We start from the raw sequence: 22,024 nt of genomic DNA on the forward strand, positions 1-22,024 counted from the left end.
GCCGGGGGGGCGGCGCGTGAGCGGGCGGCGCGGGGCGGGCGAGCGCCCGCGATGTGCCACTCGGCGCCTCCCCCGCCGGGCCCGGGCTGCGCGGAGGCCGGGCGGCCCTGGTAGCTGGGCGCGCGGCGCGGAGGGGGCGAGCCCGGCGCGCGGGTCTCATTGTTGCGGGGGGGGGGGGCCCGTCGGGGCATGAGGGCGAGAGCACGGCGGGGGGGGCGGCCAGACAGAGCGAGCGAGGAGGAGGAGGAGGAGGACGCCGAGGAGGAGGAAGGAGGAGGCAAAGAAAAGAAGCGGCGGCGGCGGAGGAGGAGGAGGAGGGAGCGAGGAGGCGCGCGGCCCCCCGCTCCCTCCCTCCCCCCCTGACCCCCGACCCCCGCCGGCCGGGCCCCCACCCCAGCCCCGGAGGGAGCTCATGGGAGTATGAAGGAGATGGTAGGAGGCTGCTGCGTATGTTCGGACGAGAGGGGCTGGGCCGAGAACCCGCTGGTCTACTGTGATGGGCACGCGTGCAGCGTGGCTGTCCACCAAGGTACGGGGGTGGCCGTGGGGGGCGGCGGGACTCCGGGGGCGGCGTGCGCAGGGCGCCCCCGGCCGCGCCCTCTCGAGACCTCCTGGAGCTCGGGCGCCCCTCCCCCACCCCACCTGAAGAGAAGGGAGGCGTCGGGGGGCTCCCCCCGCCCGGTCCTGGAGGACCGGGTCAGGCATTGTTTTCTTGCCTATTGTTCCAGCCCCGCGCCCCCCACCCCAAGTTGAGGGAGTTTGGGGACAGTCTAGAGGGCAATGAGTGCACTCTCCGCGCCCCACACCGCCGGTGTCGGGGCTGCTAGGAGAATGTTTACCTGCGAGGTGTCCCCTCCCGCCCGGTTATTTTGGTCCCGGCTCTGGGAGGGAGAGGTCAAGGGGGGGTCATCCTCCCCTCTTGCTTCCGGATACTGGGAGGAGCGGAATTGAGAAGGGAAGAGAAGGGTCCCAGGGGAGAGGGGACTCCTAAAATCCTCCCGGGAAGAGCTACGGATAGAGAGAGGTTGCGCAGGGGGCCGGGAATCGAGTAGAGGGAGGTTTGGAGTTTCCCCCAGCAGCACATGGTTCGGGAGTTAACTCCTTGAGGAATCTTGCCGAGGGCGCAGGCTGGCATCTCCCGCCTGTCTGGCACAACCAGCTGGGCCCCCCCTTCCTGGGACAGCCCTGAATCCTATCGCTGTCGGCTCTTCCCGCCACTCTTTTGGTTACCTGCAGTGCACCTGCCCTCGGCCTTGACTTTTGACCTGTCCTATTACAATTAGAAGCAGAAGATGAGGTCCCTTAGACCCTCGACTTACCCGCCTCTTCCATTACTGGCCCTTTAAGAAATGCCCCCCCACCCCATAACAACAAAACGTGTTTGACTATCCTAAATGTTGTTCCTCTAATATTCTCCGTTACTGAGGATGAGGACTGGTCCTGGCAAGAGCTGGGAACCAGAAAGCTGGGTACAGAAAGGGCGTTGGGGCAGGGTGGGATCTTCTAGAAGTTTAAAATCAAGGTCTCAGACTTCCCACCTCTGCGTGGAGTGCTTGGTTATGTGGTTGAAAGCTGGGCGTGTGCTGTTGGGCATTCCTTGTGGTCCTGCTGTCTTGTGAGTGACCCCCAGACAGGGAGCAGCTCCCCCGGCTGGAACTGGCTCTGGTTTGTTAGAGTCACCCCCTACCCTAGTTACTCTGGGAAAAGCCACTGGTGACAGAGTTGCTTGGTGATTCTCCTCCCTCACCCCCAGCTTGCTATGGCATCGTCCAGGTGCCAACAGGACCCTGGTTCTGCCGGAAATGTGAATCTCAGGAGCGAGCAGCCAGGGTGGTGAGTTTGAAACTTCCCTCTCCTCTCATAAACACCTGAGCATCCCCTCCCTCCCCAGTGAGCTAGGGGGCTCTGAGGCTGAGGCTGGGGTGGGAGTGTCACACAGGACTTCCTGTTTCCTGCACACCTCTATCACCAACCCCATCTCTCCTTCTGCTTAGCCCTCACTCTGCCCCCCACAGGCAACTGGGCCTTCTGTTTTTGTTTTCTTGTTTGTTTGAGCTTTTTATCATGGAAAGTTTCCAACCTATACAAAAGTAGAGGGAATACGATAACTCTTCTGTTGATTAGGCACCACCATCTTCGACAACTGTCACTCATGGTCAACCTGTTTTCTCTGTATCCCCACCAGTTCCTCCTTAGACATCTAATCATTACATCCTGGGGCCCTCTGAATGTATTCAGGGAGGGCTCAGCTCAGTAGACCCCCCCTTTTGGAAAAGCCCATCCCCCAAATCCCTGTGCCCCCTTGTATTGGCAGAGGTGTGAGCTGTGCCCACACAAAGACGGGGCATTGAAGAGGACCGACAATGGAGGTGAGGGGGCTGCTGAGCCCTGTGGCTCATCTGTTGAGGTCAGATAGACCCCCTGAGCAGGGTCTGGGAAGGCAGGAGCAGTCCGTGGGCAGGGGTGGAATGCAGAGGCTGGGTTTCCCTTCCCTTCCCTGGCTGGCAGTGGAGTCTCATGGGAAGGCCACGGAGGAGGGCACCGTCCGCAGTATGGGGTTGTGAGGGGTCAGGGTCTCTGGCTGGCCATCGCAGCTGAGGCTGGCCCCACACCGCCCCAGGCTGGGCCCACGTGGTGTGTGCCCTCTACATCCCTGAGGTGCAGTTTGCTAACGTGCTCACCATGGAACCCATCGTGCTGCAGTACGTGCCTCATGATCGCTTCAACAAGGTCAGCGGCCCCTGCTGTGCCCCATGCCAGTCCCCTTCCTCCCCAACCATTCTTGGGTCCTTCTCCAGCCTTCTCTCCAACCTACACTTTCAGGGAACTCAGGAGGTGAGAGGGCACCTCCCACTGACAGACTCATGCCCATGCTCAAGTGAAATAGCAGGCTCCTTTGCAGTCCTGCCTGAGGGTAGATGTTAGGGAGCAGTTCACTTATTCATTTACTGAGCACATTTTACTGAGGGTCTACTATGTGTAAAAACTGGGGCAAGATGCTGGACACACAGTGTCTAGTATTGATCAAGACAGATGTGTTCCCTGCCCCCACTCCTGTGTGGGACGACTATAGATATCAGTAAACAGGCAAAGTACATGCAGCGTGTGGTGAGTGCGGTGAAGAAAACAATAAGATACTAAAATAAAGAATACCAGGCACGGGGGCAGCAGGGGCTAGAGAGAGAGTTTATTTTAGATAAAGCAGTCAAGGATGCTGGGGGATGAGAAGGAGCCAGCCTTGAGAAGTGGGGAGAGTGCCAGGTTCTAGGTGGAAGGAACAGTATGTGCAGAGGCCCAGAGGTGGGGCTGAGCTCGCTGGGGAGGAAGGCAGACACAGCCTCTGGTCTCAGAGGACTCACCATCCAAGGACTGCACTATCCAGTGTAGCAACTACTTGCCACATATGGCTATGTAAGTTAGTTAAATACAATTTAAAATTCAGTTCCTCAGTCACACTAGCCACTTTTCCAGGGCTCAATAACCCATGTAGTTCATGGGTCCTGTATCGGACCATGCAGTCTAGAACATTTCCATCATCACAGAAAGTGCTATTGGATAGTCTGATGTAGGATCGTGGGGAGAGGATGGAATTGAGCAGGGAGGCCAAAGGACCCCTCAAGTAGAAGAGAGGAGGGGACGATTGCCCTGTGTCCCGCAGACATGTTACATCTGTGAGGAGCAGGGCCGGGAGAGCAAGGCGGCTTCAGGAGCCTGCATGACCTGTAACCGCCATGGATGTCGACAAGCTTTCCATGTCACCTGGTGAGACCCCTGCTGTCCCTGCATCCACTCCTTCGGGTTCTCTGGGATCCCTGGCCAGCTGTCCCAACCTTCTCCTGAGATTTGCCATGGATGGCTGCCAAATGGGTTCATCCTAGCTGCTGTCTCTTTGGAGATGATGGCAGTACTTCCCTTGGGTGGCGTTGGCTTTGCCCCAGCAGGGGTCTTGGAGGGTGCAGGGGAAGTGGCTGGTCTGGTTTGGGACCACATCCTTCTCAGGCTGACCTCTCTTGATTAGTGCCCAAATGGCAGGCCTGCTGTGTGAGGAAGAAGTACTGGAGGTTGACAATGTCAAGTACTGTGGCTATTGCAAATACCACTTCAGCAAGATGGTGAGTTTCATCTGGGCGTGAGTGGGTTGGCCAGCCATGGTTTAGAGGGTGTGGACTCTAGGGTGCCTGGAGCTGGGAGGACAGACCGGGGAGGAAGGCACTATGTCCCTGCCCTGGAGGAACTCACCATTGGATGAGGAATAATTTTAAGTACAGCCTGAGGGGTGTGAATCAGAGTTGAGCCAAACAGTCCATCCCAGAAGACAGAGCTCAGACCCTGCCTATCAGAGTCCAGGAGGCTTCAAGAAAGAGGCAGCATTTAAGCTGAGCCAACAATTAGAGCCAACATTTGTGGGGCTCACCGTGCCCCAGCCTCTGAACTAATCTCTTTACGTGTGTGTGTTTGTGCATGTGTGTGTGTGCACATGGGTGTGCGTGCTCTTGCAGTCCTCCCTAAGAACTAGGTGTACTGCATTTACCCATTTTACGGATGAGTAAGCTAAGACCCACTACGGTTATGTGACTTATCTCACAGTTGGTATGTGGGATTTAGAAAAAAAAAAAAAACCCAGTCTGAAGGTCCTCAGGAGCCTACCAAGAAAGACAGGAATCCCAGGCAGAGGGCTTGGCATGGATAAAGCACCAAGATAAGAAAGACCATTCATAAGCAACAGAACAGGATGTTTGGTAGGGACAAGGCAAGAGATGAGGTGAAAAAGCTCAGGCAGGGCCAGAGCTGGACTTGCTTCTGCCTCAGGTTCAGGGGCCCACGGAGAGGTGGCAAAAGGGGTGCTAACCCACGTTGGTGGAGAGACCTGCATGTTTCAGAAGCGGTGGACTGTCCTGGCTAGGTATGCTGTGGCCTGACTGGGAAAGCAGCTTGGACGTCACCCCCAGGCCACAGGCTTGTGAGGCTGCTTGTAAGCAAGAGGGTAACATGATCAGATTTGTTTTTTAGGAAGATTACCCTGGCAGCCACTGTGAAGCTAGATCCAAAGGGCTGAGGCTGGCGACTGGGAGACAGCTGCAAGAGAGGGTGGGATGGAGGGATGAGGCTGGATTCTAGGATTATTTCTAGACAGACTTGCCTACATGTGGGGGTGGCTGAGAAGGAGGAGTTTAGGGTGGCACATAGGATCCTGGCTCTTGATGCTGCATAGATGGGGCTTGAGCTCCTCAGACAGTGGAGTGGACTTCCAGCATACATCCTGGTCTGCCCCAGAGAGTCCCAGTTTGTGCCTGTTGCCTTGGTGTAATTATTAATAGCTCCTCCTTTCATTTTCAAAAGTGTCCTGGTTTGGATACGTCATAAGGTCACCTTGGTTCCGGGTTAGATATCAACTTGGGGGCTTCCCTTGTGGCTCAGGTGGTAAAGAATCCAATTGCAATGCAGGAGATCCAGGTTCGGTCCCTGGGTCAAGAAGATCCCCTGGAGAAGGGAATGGCAACCCACTCCAGTATTCTTGCCTAGAGAATTCCATGGACAGAGGAGCCTGGCGGGCTACGGTCCATGGGGTCTCAAAGAGTCGGACACGACTGGACGACTAACACAACACTAAGACAAGGTAGGGAGCTTGGTTTGGAACATAGTAGGTGTCAAGTGGAGGTGTTTAGATTTGGTGGCTGTTCAGATTTCAGGCCCCCATAGGTGTGGCAGCCCCAGGTGTATAAGGCTAGGGGTTGGGGGCTCAGGTATGAAGAGAACCATGAAATGGGGAGTTTAGAGCTTAGCAGAGTAGGAATGATGCCCACTGCTGGGGAGCCACTGGGTCAGATGAGGCCTGAAACTAGTCCTTGAATTTGACAGTTGGGAGTTTGTGGGTGATCTTAGAAAGAACAGCTCGAAGTCTAGAACTGGTGAAGCCATCAGACCAGGCACTGGGGAGTCCAAGGCACTGGCTGGGAGGAATGGTAGCACAGGGGTTTTTTAGGTGCTGCTTATGGATATGTCCTTGCCCTGTTCTTAAGGGCAGCAGGTCCTTTGGGACAAAAGGACCTGCAGTTTGGTGGAGGGCCAGGAAAAGAAGAGAAGGGGTGATGGCTGGAGCATAGTGTCTGGAGGGAAGGATGGGGTATAGTGAGCAGGGGCTCCCATGAGGGCCACACTGCACATCCTCCACCCCAGGGAAGGAGGTTGAGGTGGGCGGAGGTCGAGCGCCTGAGAGGGGCCAAGAGGGCACCATGGAAAGAGGTGGTGGAGAGAGAGACACAGGCCGAGGCCCACCTCCATCCATGCCTGGTATCTGGCTGGGGTGGAGATTCCCCACCTCTTCAGGGCCTCAGTTGCTGAATCTGTGCCCTGGATAAGCCAGCTGGGCAGACTGTAGGATTTCAGGCCAGGGAATGCACTCTGTTGAGCAGAGTATCATTAAGGACACAGGGTCCTCTTGTGACAGGCAGGGTGGGGTGGGGGGTGCTGACCCCCAGGGATCACCTGATCTTCAAGAACCTTTCCCTAAGCTACGGAGAGGAGGGCGTGGCAGTTCCTCTCAATTCTCTCCGCAGAAGACATCCCGGCACTCCAGCGGGGGCGGGGGCAGCAGCGGAGGAGCAGGAGGAGGAGGGGGTAGCGCAGGGGGAGGCAGCAGCGGCTTTATTGCTGGCCGGAGGAGCAGGTCGGCCTCCCCATCTGCCCAGCAGGAGAAGCACCCTTCCCACCATGAGAGGGGCCAGAAGAAGGTAAGAGTCTTCTTCCCTGCCCTTCCTGCCCACATTCACAAACACCTGCTTCTTGCACGAAGCCACCATGGGTATCCCAGAGGCGATAATGCCTGCCCCCTTCCTTCCTCTGAGGCCACTGAGGACCAAGGGGGTGCTGAGGAAGTGACCTGTGAGGGTCACAGAGGGTAAGCTGAAGGCCTGGCTTCCCTGGGGCTGTTTGTATCTGTGTGGTTCCTCTGTGTTGTTCCTATGACATGACAGTCTCCCCAGAGACCCCAACACACAGCCCTGTACATGTGCACATGTCTAGCCGTGTGTCAGTTTGGGGTGCACATGCCTGCGTCCCCAGCGGCTGAACGTCACAGTGTGCCTGGCTCCTGTCCCCCTGCACAGCTCCGTGTCCCAAGTGGACACCCTTACAGGTGTGTGCCTCCATGTGAGGTGTTCTGTGTCACTGGCATGATAATGGGATAGGTTATTTTTAGCAGGCAGTGAGGATGGGCTTCCCTGGTGGCTTAGACGGTAAAAAATCTGCATGCAACGCGGGAGACCTGGGTTCGATCGCTGGGTTGGGAAGATCCCTTGGAGGAGGGCATGGCAACCCACTCCAGTATTCTGGCCTGGAGAATCCCCATAGACAGAGGAGCCTGGCGGGCTACAGTCCATGGGGTCACAAAGAGTCAGACACCACTCGAGCTTAGCACAGAGCAACATACCAGAGGATGGGGGGAGGGGCTGTCGGCTCAGAGGAGCCTGCTGGGGCCACTCCTGTCCAGCCAAAGTCCCCCAGTCCCTCCACAGGGGGCGATGGCACCCACAGAGCCTTGCTTGCACCTGAGAGACCCCACTCCCCACATGCATGTGCCACGTTTATCCTCACTGAGACTGTTTCCCAGCATCAGCGTCTGGTCCCTTCTTCCTCCCCAGAGCCGAAAGGACAAAGAACGCCTTAAACAGAAGCACAAGAAGCGGCCTGAGTCACCCAGCATCCTCACCCCACCTGTGGTCCCCACTGCTGACAAGGTACCACTGCTTACACCCAGGAGGGGCAGCCAGGGCAGTGGGAGGGAGGCACAGAGTGAAGGGTTGGGGCGTGCAGCCCTGGGAACCCTTGCAATTTCACGTTCATATGACTGCTCCACACCCCATACTATTCCTGTTCTAGACCAGGAGGGGCCTCTGCTCCTCAGCCCCACTAGTCACTGACTAACCAGGAGGGGTGGGGGTTGGGGGGCACCACCCTTCCTGCAGGCTGCCAGATGTTCACATCTGCCACTGCCCAGACAGAGGGCCTCAGCACTGGGTTCCTGTCTGCAGATACAGTACTCATGGTGGTTCTCCGAGTCTCTGGGGCCCATTTCTCCAGAGAGAGGCAGAGGACCCCCCTCACTCTCCAGCCCGCCACACACATACCAGGAGGGTACTCAGAGCCTGGTCGCCTAACCGAAAGCCCACTCTAAGCAGGTTGGAGGGACTGAAAGTGTGGCCCATGGTGGCTTGCACGGCAGACCCATTGACCATACCCTGAGACCCCTAGTCATCCCACTTTCCCAGTAGGGGCATGGCATGGCAGGCCTGACTCTAGAAATGGACACCATCTGGATAAACAACCGGCAGGCCCTACCCAAGGCCAGGGAGTTGCTAATCCAAGCCAGAGCAGCCCTCCCTGCCCCTCCTTCCAGCCAGTTCTCCCCTCACCCCCGGAAGGAGAACAGGGGCCTGGAGACACGGCTTCCTCCTGTCGCCATGATTGCCCGTTCACCTCCACCAGCCTCAGGAGGTTGCCAAGGCTCTGGGCATCTTAGCAGGAGACTCAGGTATCAGGTTTCCAGGGTGATGTTGCTGTGGCAACTGTCCCAGTAACCCTCTCCCTTCCCTGCTGCCCAGGGCTCACCTGGAAAAGCTTGTCCTTGCCCTCTGATCTCTCCCTGGGGTCTGCAGGCAGGTGGAAGTAGTGGGCCAGAGATCTCGGAGTGACGCCAGTGGTTGGACTTCCCTTTGGACATGTTGGGGCCTTCTGCCCATCCCCCTCCACCCACCCCAGCATTTCAGCCACCCTTCCCCCTGGGCCCTCTCCTCCTTTGCTCTCAGAACCACATCTGGCTCCCTTCAGAACTCCAGCTGTTGAAAAGAACAAAGAAAAAGACAGAGCCGAGGGCTCCGCCCAGGAAGGGGCAGCACAGGGTGGCTCATCCTCCTCTCTGACCTCCCTCTGGCATTTGTTCATGTACTGGATACCTGGTCTCCACCAGGAGGAGAAGCCATCCCTGACTGTTACTACAAAGCCCTGACTCACTCACCACATGCCAGGCTCCCTTCTGGAACAGGGGGATGGTGGGCATGTGTGGGGATGTGCTCATTTAATCCTCAAAATAATCCAATGAAGTAGGCATTTTATTAACCCCATTTAATAAATGAAGACACTGAGGCACAGAGAAGTTAAATAATTTGCCTAAAATACACTGTTAGGGAATGGTGGAGTCAAGATTCGCAGTCAGGCAGTCTGGCTTGAAGGCCTGTTCTCAGCCACTGCAGGACACTCTCTGCAGTGTATTGCTAGCAGCCGCACCATCAGAACCATCATCATCAACCCCATACTATGTATCTGCCATTATGTTCCTCATAACTCTCCAAATAGGGATAATTAGCCCCAGAAGAACCCTGAAGCTCGGTGAGGTGGAGACCACACAACATACACGGTTGTAGACCCCAGGTTCACAGAGCCCCTACTCTTCCAGCCACTGCTGCCGCCCCCAGACATGGGGGACAGTCTCTCAATACAATGTGGCAACTATTGACATGGCTGATGTGGGTGGGTACAGGGCACGCAGGAAATAGAGGACAGAATGATTTGTTCCACCACGGGTAGCTATCGGGTGACTTCACGGAAGAGGGGGCTTTTGAGCCGGATTTTGAAGGAAGAGATGCTTCCCAGGAAGAGGGAGGCTAGGCTGTCTGGGCAGAGGGCTTGGCATGGAGGGTCAGGTTGTTTGGAAAGGGCGTGGAGTAGCCAGGGAGGGGAGTGTCAGCCAGGTGGCTGCAGCTGGGGGGTGAGCAGGGAAGAAGTGACAGGGACTGGAGAGTCCAAGAATGGGGCCAGGGTGGCCCATTCTTCCTGGAGTCCCTCTTCCCTGCACGCACCACTTCCCAGCACAAGTCCAGCCCTCTTAGGCCTAAGTGTTTCTAAACTGAATGAGCAGATACATACTTTTGAACAGACTCTGGGACCGTTTTCATCTCTCCCTTGCATGAGGCAAAGGACAGACAGCTTCTTGGGCTCAGAGCTCCCAACTCTTCACCCCTAGAAGTTACAGAGCTGCCTCTCCGTCTCCCTGGTCTAGGAGCTCCCACCACCATCTCCTTGCCCCATGGTCCTTCCTGAAGCTAACTCTGAGCTCTCCCAGTAGAGCCCTAGGTCCCCTGTCCTCGGGGCTCCACCCCCAAGTCAGGGTGAGCCCAGACCCCCAGAGCTGGCTCCAGCCTTCTTCTCTCCTTCCTCCCTCAGGTCTCCTCCTCGGCTTCCTCCTCCTCCCACCACGAGGCCAGCACTCAAGAGACTTCTGAAGGCAGCAGGGACTCCAAGGGGAAAAAGTCTTCCAGCCATAGCCTGAGTCACAAGGGGAAGAAGCTGAGCAGTGGGAAAGGTGTGAGCTGCTTCACCTCCGCCTCCTCCTCTTCTTCCTCTTCCTCTTCCTCCTCATCTGGGGGACCCTTCCAGCCTACAGGTGAGCATGGGCACCCCAGGATGTGGGAGCTGGGGAGGAGGTGGGAATGGGACAGTCTTTGGCCATGAGCTTTTCTAGCAAGGCCCTTTGCATACTGGTTTGCATCTCATTTGCTTCTTAAATTGCCTGGTGGGGTGGGAATCCCCAGCCGGTGACTCCTCAATACTCCCTCCTCTCTCAGGGTGGAACTCCCCTCCCATCTCCCTCGGGGCCCACCTCTCCAACCCCCATAATGTATTCATTATTCCCTGCACTGATGCTGTCGAGTACCATTTTTAAAGCACTGACACTAATCTCCTGTAATCTCTGTAGTCATCCAGTGAGGTCAGTAGGGTGGGAGCTATTCTTCTACTTTGTCACAGGTGGAAAAAGCTGGAGGGTGGGGATACACTGGTCCCAGGACGCAGAGACAGTGGCAGAGCTGGGACAGGAAACCCAGACCAGACCAGAGCTCTCTCCACTAGTACACACTGGGAGCAGGAGGGAGGCAGGGGCTCTGGGGTCCAGCTGTAATTCCTTATCCCTCTCTGCAGTTTCGTCCCTGCAGAGCTCCCCTGACTTCTCCACATTCCCCAAGCTGGAGCAGCCAGAAGAAGACAAGTACTCCAAGCCCACTGCACCCCCGCCTTCAGCCCCTCCCTCTCCCTCAGCCCCTGAGCCCCCCAAAGCTGACCTCTTTGAACAGAAGGTGGTCTTCTCTGGCTTCGGGCCCATCATGCGCTTCTCCACCACCACTTCCAGCTCAGGCCGGGTCCGGGCCCCATCCCCTGGGGACTATAAGTCTCCCCATGTCTCAGGGTCCGGGGGCTCTGGAGGCACCCACAAGCGGATGCCCACACTGAGTGCCACCCCTGTGCCCGCTGAGGAGACCCCTGAGACAGGCCTGAAGGAGAAGAAGCACAAAGCCAGCAAGAGGAGCCGACACGGGCCAGGCCGTCCCAAGGGCAGCCGCAACAAGGAGGGCCCTGGGGGCCCAGCCCTTCCCTCCCTGCCGGGTGCCCAGCTGGCTGGCTTCACCGCCACTGCTGCCTCACCCTTCTCCGGAGGTTCCCTTGTCAGCTCTGGTCTGGGTGGTCTGGCTTCCCGTACCTTTGGGCCTTCGGGGAGCCTGCCCAGCCTGAGCCTGGAGTCCCCCCTGCTGGGGGCAGGTTAGTGACCCTTGGGGACCAAGGGTGTCTTAGGGCCCAGCCAGTCTAGTGAGGGGACAGAGGCATAAACATGCAGTTAGAAGGAAGTGTGCCAGAAACTCCTCCAGAAGACAAAGGATGGAGGTGACAGTCACCTTTGAGACACTCCCCCATACCCATCTCCTGCATGGTTGTGGTGGGAGAGATTGCCAACAGGACTTCACCAAGTTTGGGTTGGGGAATTAGAAAAACTGGGAATTCTTCACGCTTGAGCAGGGTAGTAGAATAAGCAGGCTTGGCAAGTAGATGTCACTAGGGCAAGAAGTGACATCTTTGCAGCAGGAGGGTGAGACTGGTGTGTGGCAAGATCCAGGGGAGTGTTGGCCTTGGGGAGTGGCTGCTCTAGCCACCTGACTGAGGAGGGGGCAGAGGAGAGGTGACTAAGCTTCCCTCTGTGTCCTTCTTGTGCCTGTAGGCATCTACACCAGTAATAAGGACCCCATCTCTCACGGTGGTGGAATGCTGCGGGCTGTCTGCAGCACCCCCCTCTCCTCCAGCCTCCTGGGGCCCCCAGGGACCTCGGCCCTGCCCCGCCTCAGCCGCTCCCCATTCACCAGCACCCTCCCTTCCTCCTCTGCTTCTATCTCCACCACTCAGGTGAGGCCTTGCTCCTGGGCGCCTCCACCCCTGGGCAGGTGGGGGACAGCCTGCCGAGGACCCCAGCTTCCCATGGGAATTTCAGAGATTGGGCTTGATCACCACCAGAACGCCTCCCTCTTTCTGGTCCTCTCTCTTCCCCAGCACACCTGGTCCCCTCCACCCCGGTGCCCACAGTTGTGCTCTAGGTCCAGGAATAACCACCAGGCTGGACTCTACCTCCTTTCCCTCAGGTGTTTTCTCTGGCTGGCTCTACCTTTAGCCTCCCTTCTACCCACATCTTTGGAACCCCCATGGGTGCCGTTAACCCCCTCCTCACCCAAGCCGAGAGCAGCCACACAGGTACGTGAGTCTCTGACCCTGTTCCCCTTTCTTCACAAAGGGGCACCCTTTCACCTGCTTGTCACCCCAGAAAGGACTGGAGGGCTTTCTGGCTATCTCCCACCCTCTGGCCATTGCTGACCCTGCAAAAAAACATTCCACGTGTAACAAACCAGGGTACATTCTTTCACATCAAAACCCCTTGAGGCGGTGGGGCATGACCAGGTACTACTACATCTCACAAAAGCCAAAGGCAAGAGAGATGAGTGACTTGCTCAAGGCTGCTGAAGTAGGCAAAGATGGAGCAGCAGCTGAAATTCTGGCTCCTTGGCTCCAAGACTAGTTCTACCACTGAAGCAAAGCTCCCTGCTGGCCTCTTAGTGAGTTCTTGGGATTGGCGATTATAGAGATCCCACTAGTTGGGCAACCGGCTCTCTGGGTATTCAGGAGTTAAGGGGGCGGATCGCAAGCACGCCTCCCTCCAAGTACAGTGAACACAGCCCTAGAGAGCTGATTGGTGCAGAGGTACCACCTGGCTGGTTGAGGGGCGGGGCTTGCCATTTCAGGTAAGCCTTAAAGGGCCGAATCTGACTCCAAAACCAACCCTACAGAGTAGATGACTGTATTTTCCAAAACCTAAATTGGAATTTTGTGGCTCAACATAGGGTTTTGCGGTCTAACTGTGAGTGTATTAATATGTCATATAAAATAATAGCTACAGTAATTAAAGGCTTGCTACATGGCAGCTAAACTGTTCATGGCAGCTAAACTGTTCAGCTTAACACTTCACATTTATTACCTTATTCATAACAATCAGTTCGGAGAGGTTAGTTTTAAGCCCCGCGGTCACAGAGCAAGTATCCAAGTTCAACTCAGGACTGTCTAGGCCCCAAGTTTCTATGACTATGAAGTTATACATTTTCCAGGAAAAAAAAAAAGTTGGGAGAAGCTGAAAGTAGCAAGGAGGCAGGGGCCTTTCTGCCTAGAGGAGGAGGAAGAAATTTCATGATTTTGCCTCTTCAGGGGCTGGGTTTTCAAACCAGGGCTCCCAAGAACTAGACCTGCCTGTCTGGGGGTTGGGAGATCCTGTACCCACTTCCCAGGCGGGGACTTTGGGGCCGACTGCACCTTTTCCTCACTGATCCCTGCCTCCCTTCTCCTTCCAAGAGCCAGACCTGGAGGACTGCAGCTTCCGATGTCGGGGGACCTCACCCCAGGAGAGTCTGTCTTCCATGTGAGGGAGAGGGAGGCGGCTTGGGGGGCAGAGCGGGAGCTCGGCGGAGGGATTGTAGAAGGGGGGCGGTGCGGTGCGGCGCGGAAAGGCAGGCACGTGGAGAGGGTTGGAATCCAGAGCGGATAACTGAAACTCGCGAGGCAGGGAGGCTGGAGTTGGGGAGTGAGGTGAGTCTGAGCCGGTTTTCCGTTGTGACTGCAGGTCCCCCATCAGCAGCCTCCCGGCACTCTTCGACCAGACGGCGTCCGCACCCTGCGGGGGCGGCCAGTTAGATCCAGCGGCCCCGGGGACAACTAACATGGAGCAGCTGCTGGAGAAGCAGGGAGACGGCGAGGCCGGCGTCAACAGTGAGAAGGGGTGACATGGGGCTGGGTGGCTGTCTTAGGACCCCCTGACTCGGACACCTTTCTCTCCGAGGTCCCCAAAGGTCTTTTAAGGTTCCTCCTGCGGCCCCGCCCCTGCCTTAACGGTGGCCCACCCCAGGCCTAGCCTTTAACCCTCGCTGGGACCTGCTCCAGGCCCCGCCCCCTCTACGCCCGGCTTTTGGCCCTCACGACCTCGTGGCCCTGATCTAGCTAAGCCCCAACTTCCGACCGCCCCTTCCCTCCAAGCACTGGGCTTCCACCCCGAGCCTTAGGCCCCACCTGTGGTCCTCACACCTCTGGCTCCCCAGGACTCACCTGAGTCCCTGGCTAACCGGAGCCTTCTCTGCTAGGTCTCAGTCCGGTTTCCTTTGCCAGGCCCCGCCCCTGGTCACCTGGCCCCGCCCCAGCCTTCGCCCCGCCTTCCCAGGCCGCGGGGCTCAGGCGCTCTCGCCCTCTGTTTCCAGTCGTGGAGATGCTGAAGGCGCTGCACGCGCTGCAGAAGGAAAACCAGCGGCTTCAGGAGCAGATCCTGAGCCTTACGGCCAAGAAGGAGCGACTGCAGATTCTCAACGTGCAACTCTCTGTGCCCTTCGCCGCCCTGCCTGCTGCTCTGCCTGCCACCAACGGCCCTGTCCCTGGGCCCTATGGCCTGCCTCCCCAAGGTAAGGGGCCCCCACCCAGGCCGGGAATGGGGACCTCCGCTCTGCGGTCGGAACTGGCCTGGACTCCAGCTGCTGAGCTCCTTCCCTGATCCCCCTTCCTCAGCCGGCAGCAGCGATTCCTTGAGCACCAGCAAAAGCCCTCCGGGGAAGAACAGTCTGGGCCTGGACAACTCGCTGTCCACGTCTTCCGAGGTGGGCACCATGGTGAGGGGCACGGGGCGGGGGAGGGCTGGAGCGGGGAGGTTCAAGGGCCTCCTAGTCGCATTTCCACCTTGCTGGGCTGTTGGAGGCTGGGCAGTGAAGTGATTGAGTAATTTGGTCTACGACCCATTCATTCCTTTACTAAATAAGTGATAATTAGGAGGTGCCTACTTAAGTCCAGTCACTGACTAAGCAAGCAGTGAGCAAATCGGACACTCTTGGAGACAGGCTCAATTCAAGAAAATCAATAATTACAAGTAGAGAAAAGTGCTAAGATGGAAATCATTTGAGGGGTATGAGAAAGAATGGAAGGTGGGTGGATGTACATCCACCTTTCTCTGGATGTAAGGTGGTTAGGGAAGGCAACTCTGAAAAGTGTTTGTGAAGAGTTCATTGCAATTTATTTTAGCCACACAGAAAACAATCCTGTGTAATTGGTGGTGGTGTGTTGCTATTATTATGCTGTGGTTATTATTGAAATTAAATAAAGTGGGTTCTTGTTCTCCCTACCACTTACTGTGTGACTTGGGCAATAATAATAATAATAATACAATCATTAATTGCATCCTTGCCCTTTGTCATGTCCTGGCCTGAGACTTTTCAAGCGTTGGTGTGTTTAGTCCTCACAAGGAGTTTTTGGACTAGGTTCTCCTATTACCCCCGTGTTATGAATGTCAAAACTGAAACAGAAGAGCCACCAAAGCCGTTAAATTGTGGGCATGGGATTTGAGCCTGTCTTTCAGTTCAACTGCCTACAGAGTTACTGAGCCTGTCTCAGACCCAGTGGTTTCACCCATAAACAGCAGTAGCAAGTTAGTACAGGTCAAGCACTGAACCTTGGGTCTGATTCACTGGTCACTATACCACCTTCACTCTTCAGTGTTAAACGGGCATCATGGTGGGTGCTGGGGCCCCAGGAAGTGATTTGTGAAGACTGTTTGGATTCTTAGCCTTTATCCCTGGGCATTGCTTCTTCCTCCTGGGTGGCTTTGCTTGGGAGTAAAGTGGGGGTGACCATGTGAAAATGCTGGTGGGTGCTGGGCCGGGGGCCAGAAAGGTCACGCTGGCCCCCTGCCCCTCTGACCCCTCCCTTCCCCCTCCCTCCCCAGGACCCACACTCAGGCTGCCCGAGCCGCAGCAGCTCGTCGCTGTCCTTCCACAGCACGCCCCCACCGCTGCCCCTGCTCCAGCAGAGCCCTGCTACTCTGCCCCTGGCCCTGCCTGGGGGCCCTGCCCCGCTCCCGCCTCAGCCACAGAATGGGCTGGGCCGGGCACCCGGGGCAGCGGGGCTGGGGGCTATGCCCATGGCTGAGGGGCTGTTGGGGGGGCTGGCGGGCAGTGGGGCCCTGCCCCTCAATGGGCTTCTGGGGGGGTTGAATGGGGCTGCCGCCCCCAACCCTGCAGGCTTGAGCCAGGCTGGCGGGGCCCCCACGCTGCAGCTGCCAGGTTGTCTCAACAGGTGAGGGAGAGCTCAGCCGGGGGAAGGGGATGGGGAGGCTGGCTCTGGGAGGGACTCCCCCTACAAACACCCACGTCCCTCAGAAGGGAAGCTCTCCTCCTGTCTTACGGGGTCTAGAATCCAGTCGCCTCTTGGCCCCAGCTTCTCCTTAGATGTAGACCTGAGAGCCCTCTGGAAGGTAGCTCTTCAGGGACAAAAGTCGTCTGTTTATTCCTTGTGCCCTAGCTGAGGTCTCCCTCTGGGGAAGTTTTCCCATCTCATGTGTCTCCTCCCACCATCCTCTCTGAGCTCAGTCTGTTTCTCTCTCCACCTGGGCCTGAGGGAGAGTGGGAACTTAGGGGGGCAGGGAGGAGTGTTTCCCTGTCCCTTCCCATGGTCTGTGTTTTGTCCCCCTGCTTCAGCCTCACCGAGCAGCAGCGACACCTCCTGCAGCAGCAGGAACAGCAGCTGCAGCAGCTCCAGCAGCTCCTGGCCTCACCACAGCTGACCCCGGTAATGCCCCTCCCCCTAGCTCTGCCAGAAAGGTCTCAGAGGGTCTGAGCCGGCCCAGGGAGGGCTGCCACAGGCTGGGAAGGGCGCCCCCAGGCTGGGAAGGTGAGACTGCCCCTGTGGGAATGGGGCCGGGCCCCTATGGATCATGTGAGGACAAAGGGCATCAGGGTTCCTCTTGGGGGCCCCTGGTGCTGGGGAAGGAATGCTATAGTGGCCCTAGATCACATCCCAGCAAGAGGATCTGGAGGGAGGTGAGCCCTCAGTTACTGAGCATTTCCAGTCCCAGCCCCAAGGCTCTTCAGTGGGGAACCTTGAGGTCTGCATAGAGAGGTGGCTGAGCAGGTGACAGACACGTCCTCAACCAGAGCAGCCCTTTTAGGTCTTTTTTGTGTGTTGAGTTCTACTAAGAGTTCCTGGGAGAAAAGGAATTCTTCCTTCTAGAAAGGAGAGAGTTGTTGGGACTTCGCTGGTGGTCCAGTGGTTAAGACTGTGCTGCCAGTGCAGAAGGCACAGGTTCAATTCCTGGTCAGGGAACTAAGATCCCACATGCCGTGCAATGCAGCCAAAAGATAAAAACAAAAGTAAAAAGGAGAGAGTTGAAAAAAAATAGAAAAGCACTCATTTTTATGTAAAGAAACATGAGAAAGATATACAGTAAACTAGCTCAACTGGTTACCTACAGAGACCAGATGGTAGCAGGAATAAGATAGCAAGATTTCTTAAGCCTTGAAAAATTGTTTTGGGTTTTGGAACACTTGAGAATGCTTTGTCTATTCAAAGCAAAAGTAAATGAATCTTAAGTGAAAAAAAAATAGAGAAGTTGAAAACTATTAACCTCATTCAGTGTTCCTCAACTTGGGGTCATGCCACCCTTGAGGACATCTGTGTTTGTCATAACGACTGAGGAGTTGATTTAGTGGGGGTGGCAGAGGGATGTTAAACCTCCTGCACTTGACTGGTGGTACCCCATCTGACAAACACTGATGGTGTGCAACCACTTTCTTGTCCAGATGGGGAGGCTGAGCCCCAGAGTGGGGAGTTAGAGATGGAACCTCGACTGTCTCCCAGGTCTCTTGCCTCATGGTACTAGTGAGATGGGATGGGGCGCAGGCCAATCAGGGTAAGATGACCCTGGGGACCACTGGCCAGTAAGCCATCTGGCCCCCTTGCAGGAACACCAGACTGTTGTCTACCAGATGATCCAGCAGATCCAGCAGAAGCGGGAGCTGCAGCGGCTGCAGATGGCCGGGGGCTCCCAGCTGCCCATGGCCAGCCTGCTGGCCGGAAGCTCCACCCCGCTGTTGTCCGCGGGCACCCCTGGCCTGCTGCCCACAGCATCTGCCCCACCTCTGCTGCCCGCCGGAGCCCTGGTGGCGCCCTCGCTCAGCAACAACACAAGTCTCATGGCCGCAGCAGCTGCAGCCGCAGCAGTAGCAGCAGCAGGCGGGCCTCCAGTTCTCACTGCCCAGACTAACCCTTTCCTCAGCCTGTCAGGGGCGGACGGCAGTGCCAGTGGCCCTAAAGGAGGGGTGAGTAAGGGGTCTGGCTTAGGGAAGGGGCTGGGAATGGGGCAGAGGGACCGTCCTTTCTCCCTTCTCCTGGAGAGACCCATTAGAGAAGGCTGTTTCCTCTTTGATTGGACCATTTAGAAAAAGGTGATGCTCTGGGTGAGCCATTTCAAGAAAGGCATCCCTCCTTCTGAGGGCAAAGAGCCAGAGCCCGGGGGGCCCCTGGCCGGCACATGCCTGCTTAACTAGGCGCCCTATGCAGGGCAACTCTCCCAACAGACACACACATACACGGAAGTTGACCCTGTTGCGCAGCCGTCAAAGCCCAGGCCCTTATTGCACCCATCATCAGCTTTCTTGACCCAGGAAGTTATTCTCAACTGGGTGATCGGACCAGATACCTCCCCAATCCCCAGTCTCCCTTCCTCTTTTTCCAGACTGCTGACAAAGGAGCCTCAGCCAACCAGGAAAAAGGCTAAATCCACCCACGCTCCTTTAGACCCCACAAGCTGAGGGGCAGATCCTGGTCTGAGGGTCCCAGCCTGCAGCGGGCATCTGCACCCCAACACTGGAGAGCCCTGGAGCACGTGCTGAGGCCTGGGGAATTGGGGTTGTTCCCGGTGCCGCGGACTGAGACCCAGAGGGGAGCCCTTTCCATCTGCCCCCTGTCCCCGCCTCTGCACTGGCCCCTTCATGAGGGGCTCGGAAGGAGGACAGGCTCCAAGCCCGCCTAGGAGCCTCCACTCTCAGTGAATGTTTCAGGGTTCCCTAGAGAGCAAAGTGGGCCATGGCATAAGTGGGGGGTTGGTTAAACCCCCACATAAAATGGATCAGCACTTGAGTGGGAGAAGTGGGGACTAGGCCCTGGGCCTGCCCCTGTGTGGAAGTCTTCTATGGAAGAAGGGGTGACCCTGCTTGACCATTTTCTACCCAACTTGGGCAGATGGTAAGAGGGCTCCCTTGGACTGTTTCTTGCTGGGCTCCTTCCCCTGCCCCCGACAAGGGTCACAAGCTGTGCTTGTAAAAGCCCACAAACTAGGGGGCCGACGAAGGGGCAGGATGGCATCAAATTTGGCCCAGGCCTCCCTACCTCCCGGGGGGTGGGACCCAGTGATGGGCTGGGGGAGGGCAGGGGTGGGTGGCCCAGCCCCCTTGGTACCCTGCCCCTTGTTTGCACTATTGGATTTAGGAGTGCCGAGGGTGGGGAGATAGAGCTGCCTGACTCAGAGAGTGTGTGGGGGTATGCCTGTGCACTGTATGTGTGTGTGTTTGTCTGTGTGTCTCTGTCTGTCTCCCCCTGGTCCCCAGGCAGCCGAGGGCAGGGACAGGAGCAGTGCTCTGATGAGGCAGTACCAGAGGGGCGCTCCTAGCTCTTGTCTGCACCCTCTCACCTCACCAACTTTGGTCCCTTTCTGGGGCCCAAATGGTTAACAAAAACCAGAACCGTACTCCAGTATTGGAGAGTAACTGGGGGCTGGGGGCTTCAAATCAGGGTGATATCCTGCCTTTCCTCCCCCAGACTCCACATGGTCTCAGTGCCCCCGTAGCGCTCCCCTTCCACCACTGATAGCTGGTCCTGCTTCCCTGGCACAGGGGGTGCCCCAGGGATCAGAGGACAAGGCGAGGGGGGTAAAGTACCACTTCTTCTAGTGAAAACTGTCTCCCAGAATCAGCCAGCCTGGCCCCCCTGCATCCTACCCCTCCTCACCCCCACCAGCCAGGGGAGACTTAAGCTTAAATTGACCTAACAACTGTCCCTTCACCCACCAGCTATTTCCCCAGGGTGCAGTGGGCAAGTCTCACCTTAGAGTCCCCACCTGCCCAGAGCCTTTGGTGGCCAAGGCTAAGGGCTGCTGGGGCAGCCAGGAGAGGGGCGAGGCTGAAGCGTGTGTGTGTCGGTGCACTGGGGTGGGAGCCGGGCAGAGCGTGGCCAGCTTCCTGATGCCCACGTTTAGTCAGTCTCTTTGCATGTGTGGATTCGTTTGCGTGTGTGTGTTTCTGTTTGGGTTTCTGTTGTTGTTGGGTTTGTTTCTTTTTTTTTTTTAATAAAGAAAAGATGTGTATATTTTTGGCAATGACAGAAACGTAGTGCAGATATATTTTTGCCTGTGCTGCTCAACTGGTTTTTTTCTGATACTGAAAATAATATTAATATTCCTGTTGATAAGACTTTGTAAGATGTTAGGGAGCTGATAATGGAGGGGGTGGGTGGGAATCCTTCAGAGGCAACTTCTTAGGCACTTGCAAGGGCTTGGGGGGAGGGGGGAGGCAGTTGTGATGACCTCAGAAATACTCACTTTTTATTAATGCTAAATATCAGTTAGAAAGGAATGATAGAAGTCAGCATTTTATTCATCTTCATCTATTAAGCTAACTCCCTGCCCCCAAACCACTGAAAAGAAAAATAACCTTCAGAGATTCTTAGAAGAGTTGCTCATTCACACCCACGCTCTTGCCCAAGGCCGACCCACTTAGAACCAAAGTCAGCTTCTGTTCTGGACAGTGAAGGAAGTTGATTTACCCCAAGGCTGCTGTGGCAGAGAGTGAGAGGTCCTGGAACAAGACCTCCCCTTCCCTCCAGCACCCTAAAGTCTGGGGTTCTCATCTCCAAGAGTCTGTTTTCTGATTTTCCCCAGGCTGGGGTGCAGTGGTGGGTAGGCAGGTTAGATTTGAAGAAGGGCCCCAGGCTGCATATGGATTGGTGCTGTCCCTCAGTTTGGGGCAGGGGAACATGAGAGAGGTGGTGCGTTTCCTCTTTCGGGGTGGGTGGCAGGCTTTATAATAAGAAAGGTCTAGAGGGCTTCTGGACAGAGCAGGGTCCCAGTGCAAAGGGCATGGCTCTTGAGCCCCCACCATCTGCTCCCAGCCTCAGTCCCTTTTTCTAGGATGAATTTGAACGGGGAGTAGGAAAGGATGCAGATTTATAGGTGGCTCTGTCTAGGGGAAGGGAAGGATGTGGTTTGCAGGGCGGAAGAGGAGTTTGAAAGTGCAGAGTGGAGCTCAGTAAGTCATCCCCTTCAGTGTGGAGGTGTGAGTGCGGTGTGCCTGCAGAGCCGCTGTCTGGCTTCACAACGAGTGCATGAATGTCAGAGCTGGAAGGGACCAGTCTTTAGGATCCTGCGAGCCAGCTCCTTGCCCCACAGGTGATAGCTCCAAGCCTAGGAGGCAGGGGCAGGGGCTCAGGGGCAGAGCCGCGACCAGTCCTCAGGACCCTGGCCTCCTGGTCCTGGCTCTCCTGCCCCACTGCACTGCCTCTGTGTGGCTGTCTGTCTGTCCCTGTGTGTGTGGTGTGCGGTGTGAGTGCAGGGCTGTGCCCAGGGTGGGGGGTATCTGTGAAGCACTGACTGTCTTAGCTCAGAGCTGAAGGATCCTCTCCAGAGACAATGACACTTTAAAGGTTGCCTTTTCTTGTCTAGTTTTTCCGATGTGTGTGTGTTTTCCCTTCAGATTCCTAGGTCTATTGCTGCCTCCAGGTGCCCTTACCTTGAGGCTGATGAGAGCACACCTGCCCATTCCTGTCCTGAGTTCTAGGGAAGAACTCCTAGGAAGGGCCTTGACAG

At 56.5% G+C, this 22,024-nt stretch overlaps 1 protein-coding gene across 2 annotated transcripts; it reads left to right on the forward strand.

Annotated features, from left to right (window-relative positions):
• Positions 1-363: 363 nt before the first annotated feature.
• MLLT6 (MLLT6, PHD finger containing) lies at positions 364-20,657 on the forward strand. 2 transcript variants are annotated; one of them, XM_052657927.1, is made up of 20 exons: positions 364-529; positions 1,754-1,833; positions 2,315-2,369; positions 2,621-2,730; positions 3,659-3,762; positions 4,019-4,112; positions 6,558-6,731; positions 7,641-7,736; positions 10,219-10,438; positions 10,972-11,586; positions 12,041-12,222; positions 12,456-12,564; positions 13,711-13,777; positions 13,979-14,124; positions 14,607-14,804; positions 14,908-14,996; positions 16,115-16,464; positions 16,866-16,956; positions 18,129-18,485; positions 18,902-20,657. In XM_052657927.1, exons 1-20 carry the CDS (start codon positions 421-423, stop codon positions 18,941-18,943), a joined length of 3,288 nt encoding a protein of 1,095 aa, XP_052513887.1. In that variant the 5' UTR covers positions 364-420; the 3' UTR covers positions 18,944-20,657. The 2 variants fall into 2 exon arrangements, 1 of the variants encoding a protein (XP_052513887.1); XR_008201022.1 differs by lacking the exon at positions 16,115-16,464.
• Positions 20,658-22,024: the final 1,367 nt, after the last annotated feature.

This window comes from Budorcas taxicolor, chromosome 19 (genome assembly GCF_023091745.1).
Source record: "Budorcas taxicolor isolate Tak-1 chromosome 19, Takin1.1, whole genome shotgun sequence".
NCBI lineage: Eukaryota > Metazoa > Chordata > Mammalia > Artiodactyla > Bovidae > Budorcas > Budorcas taxicolor.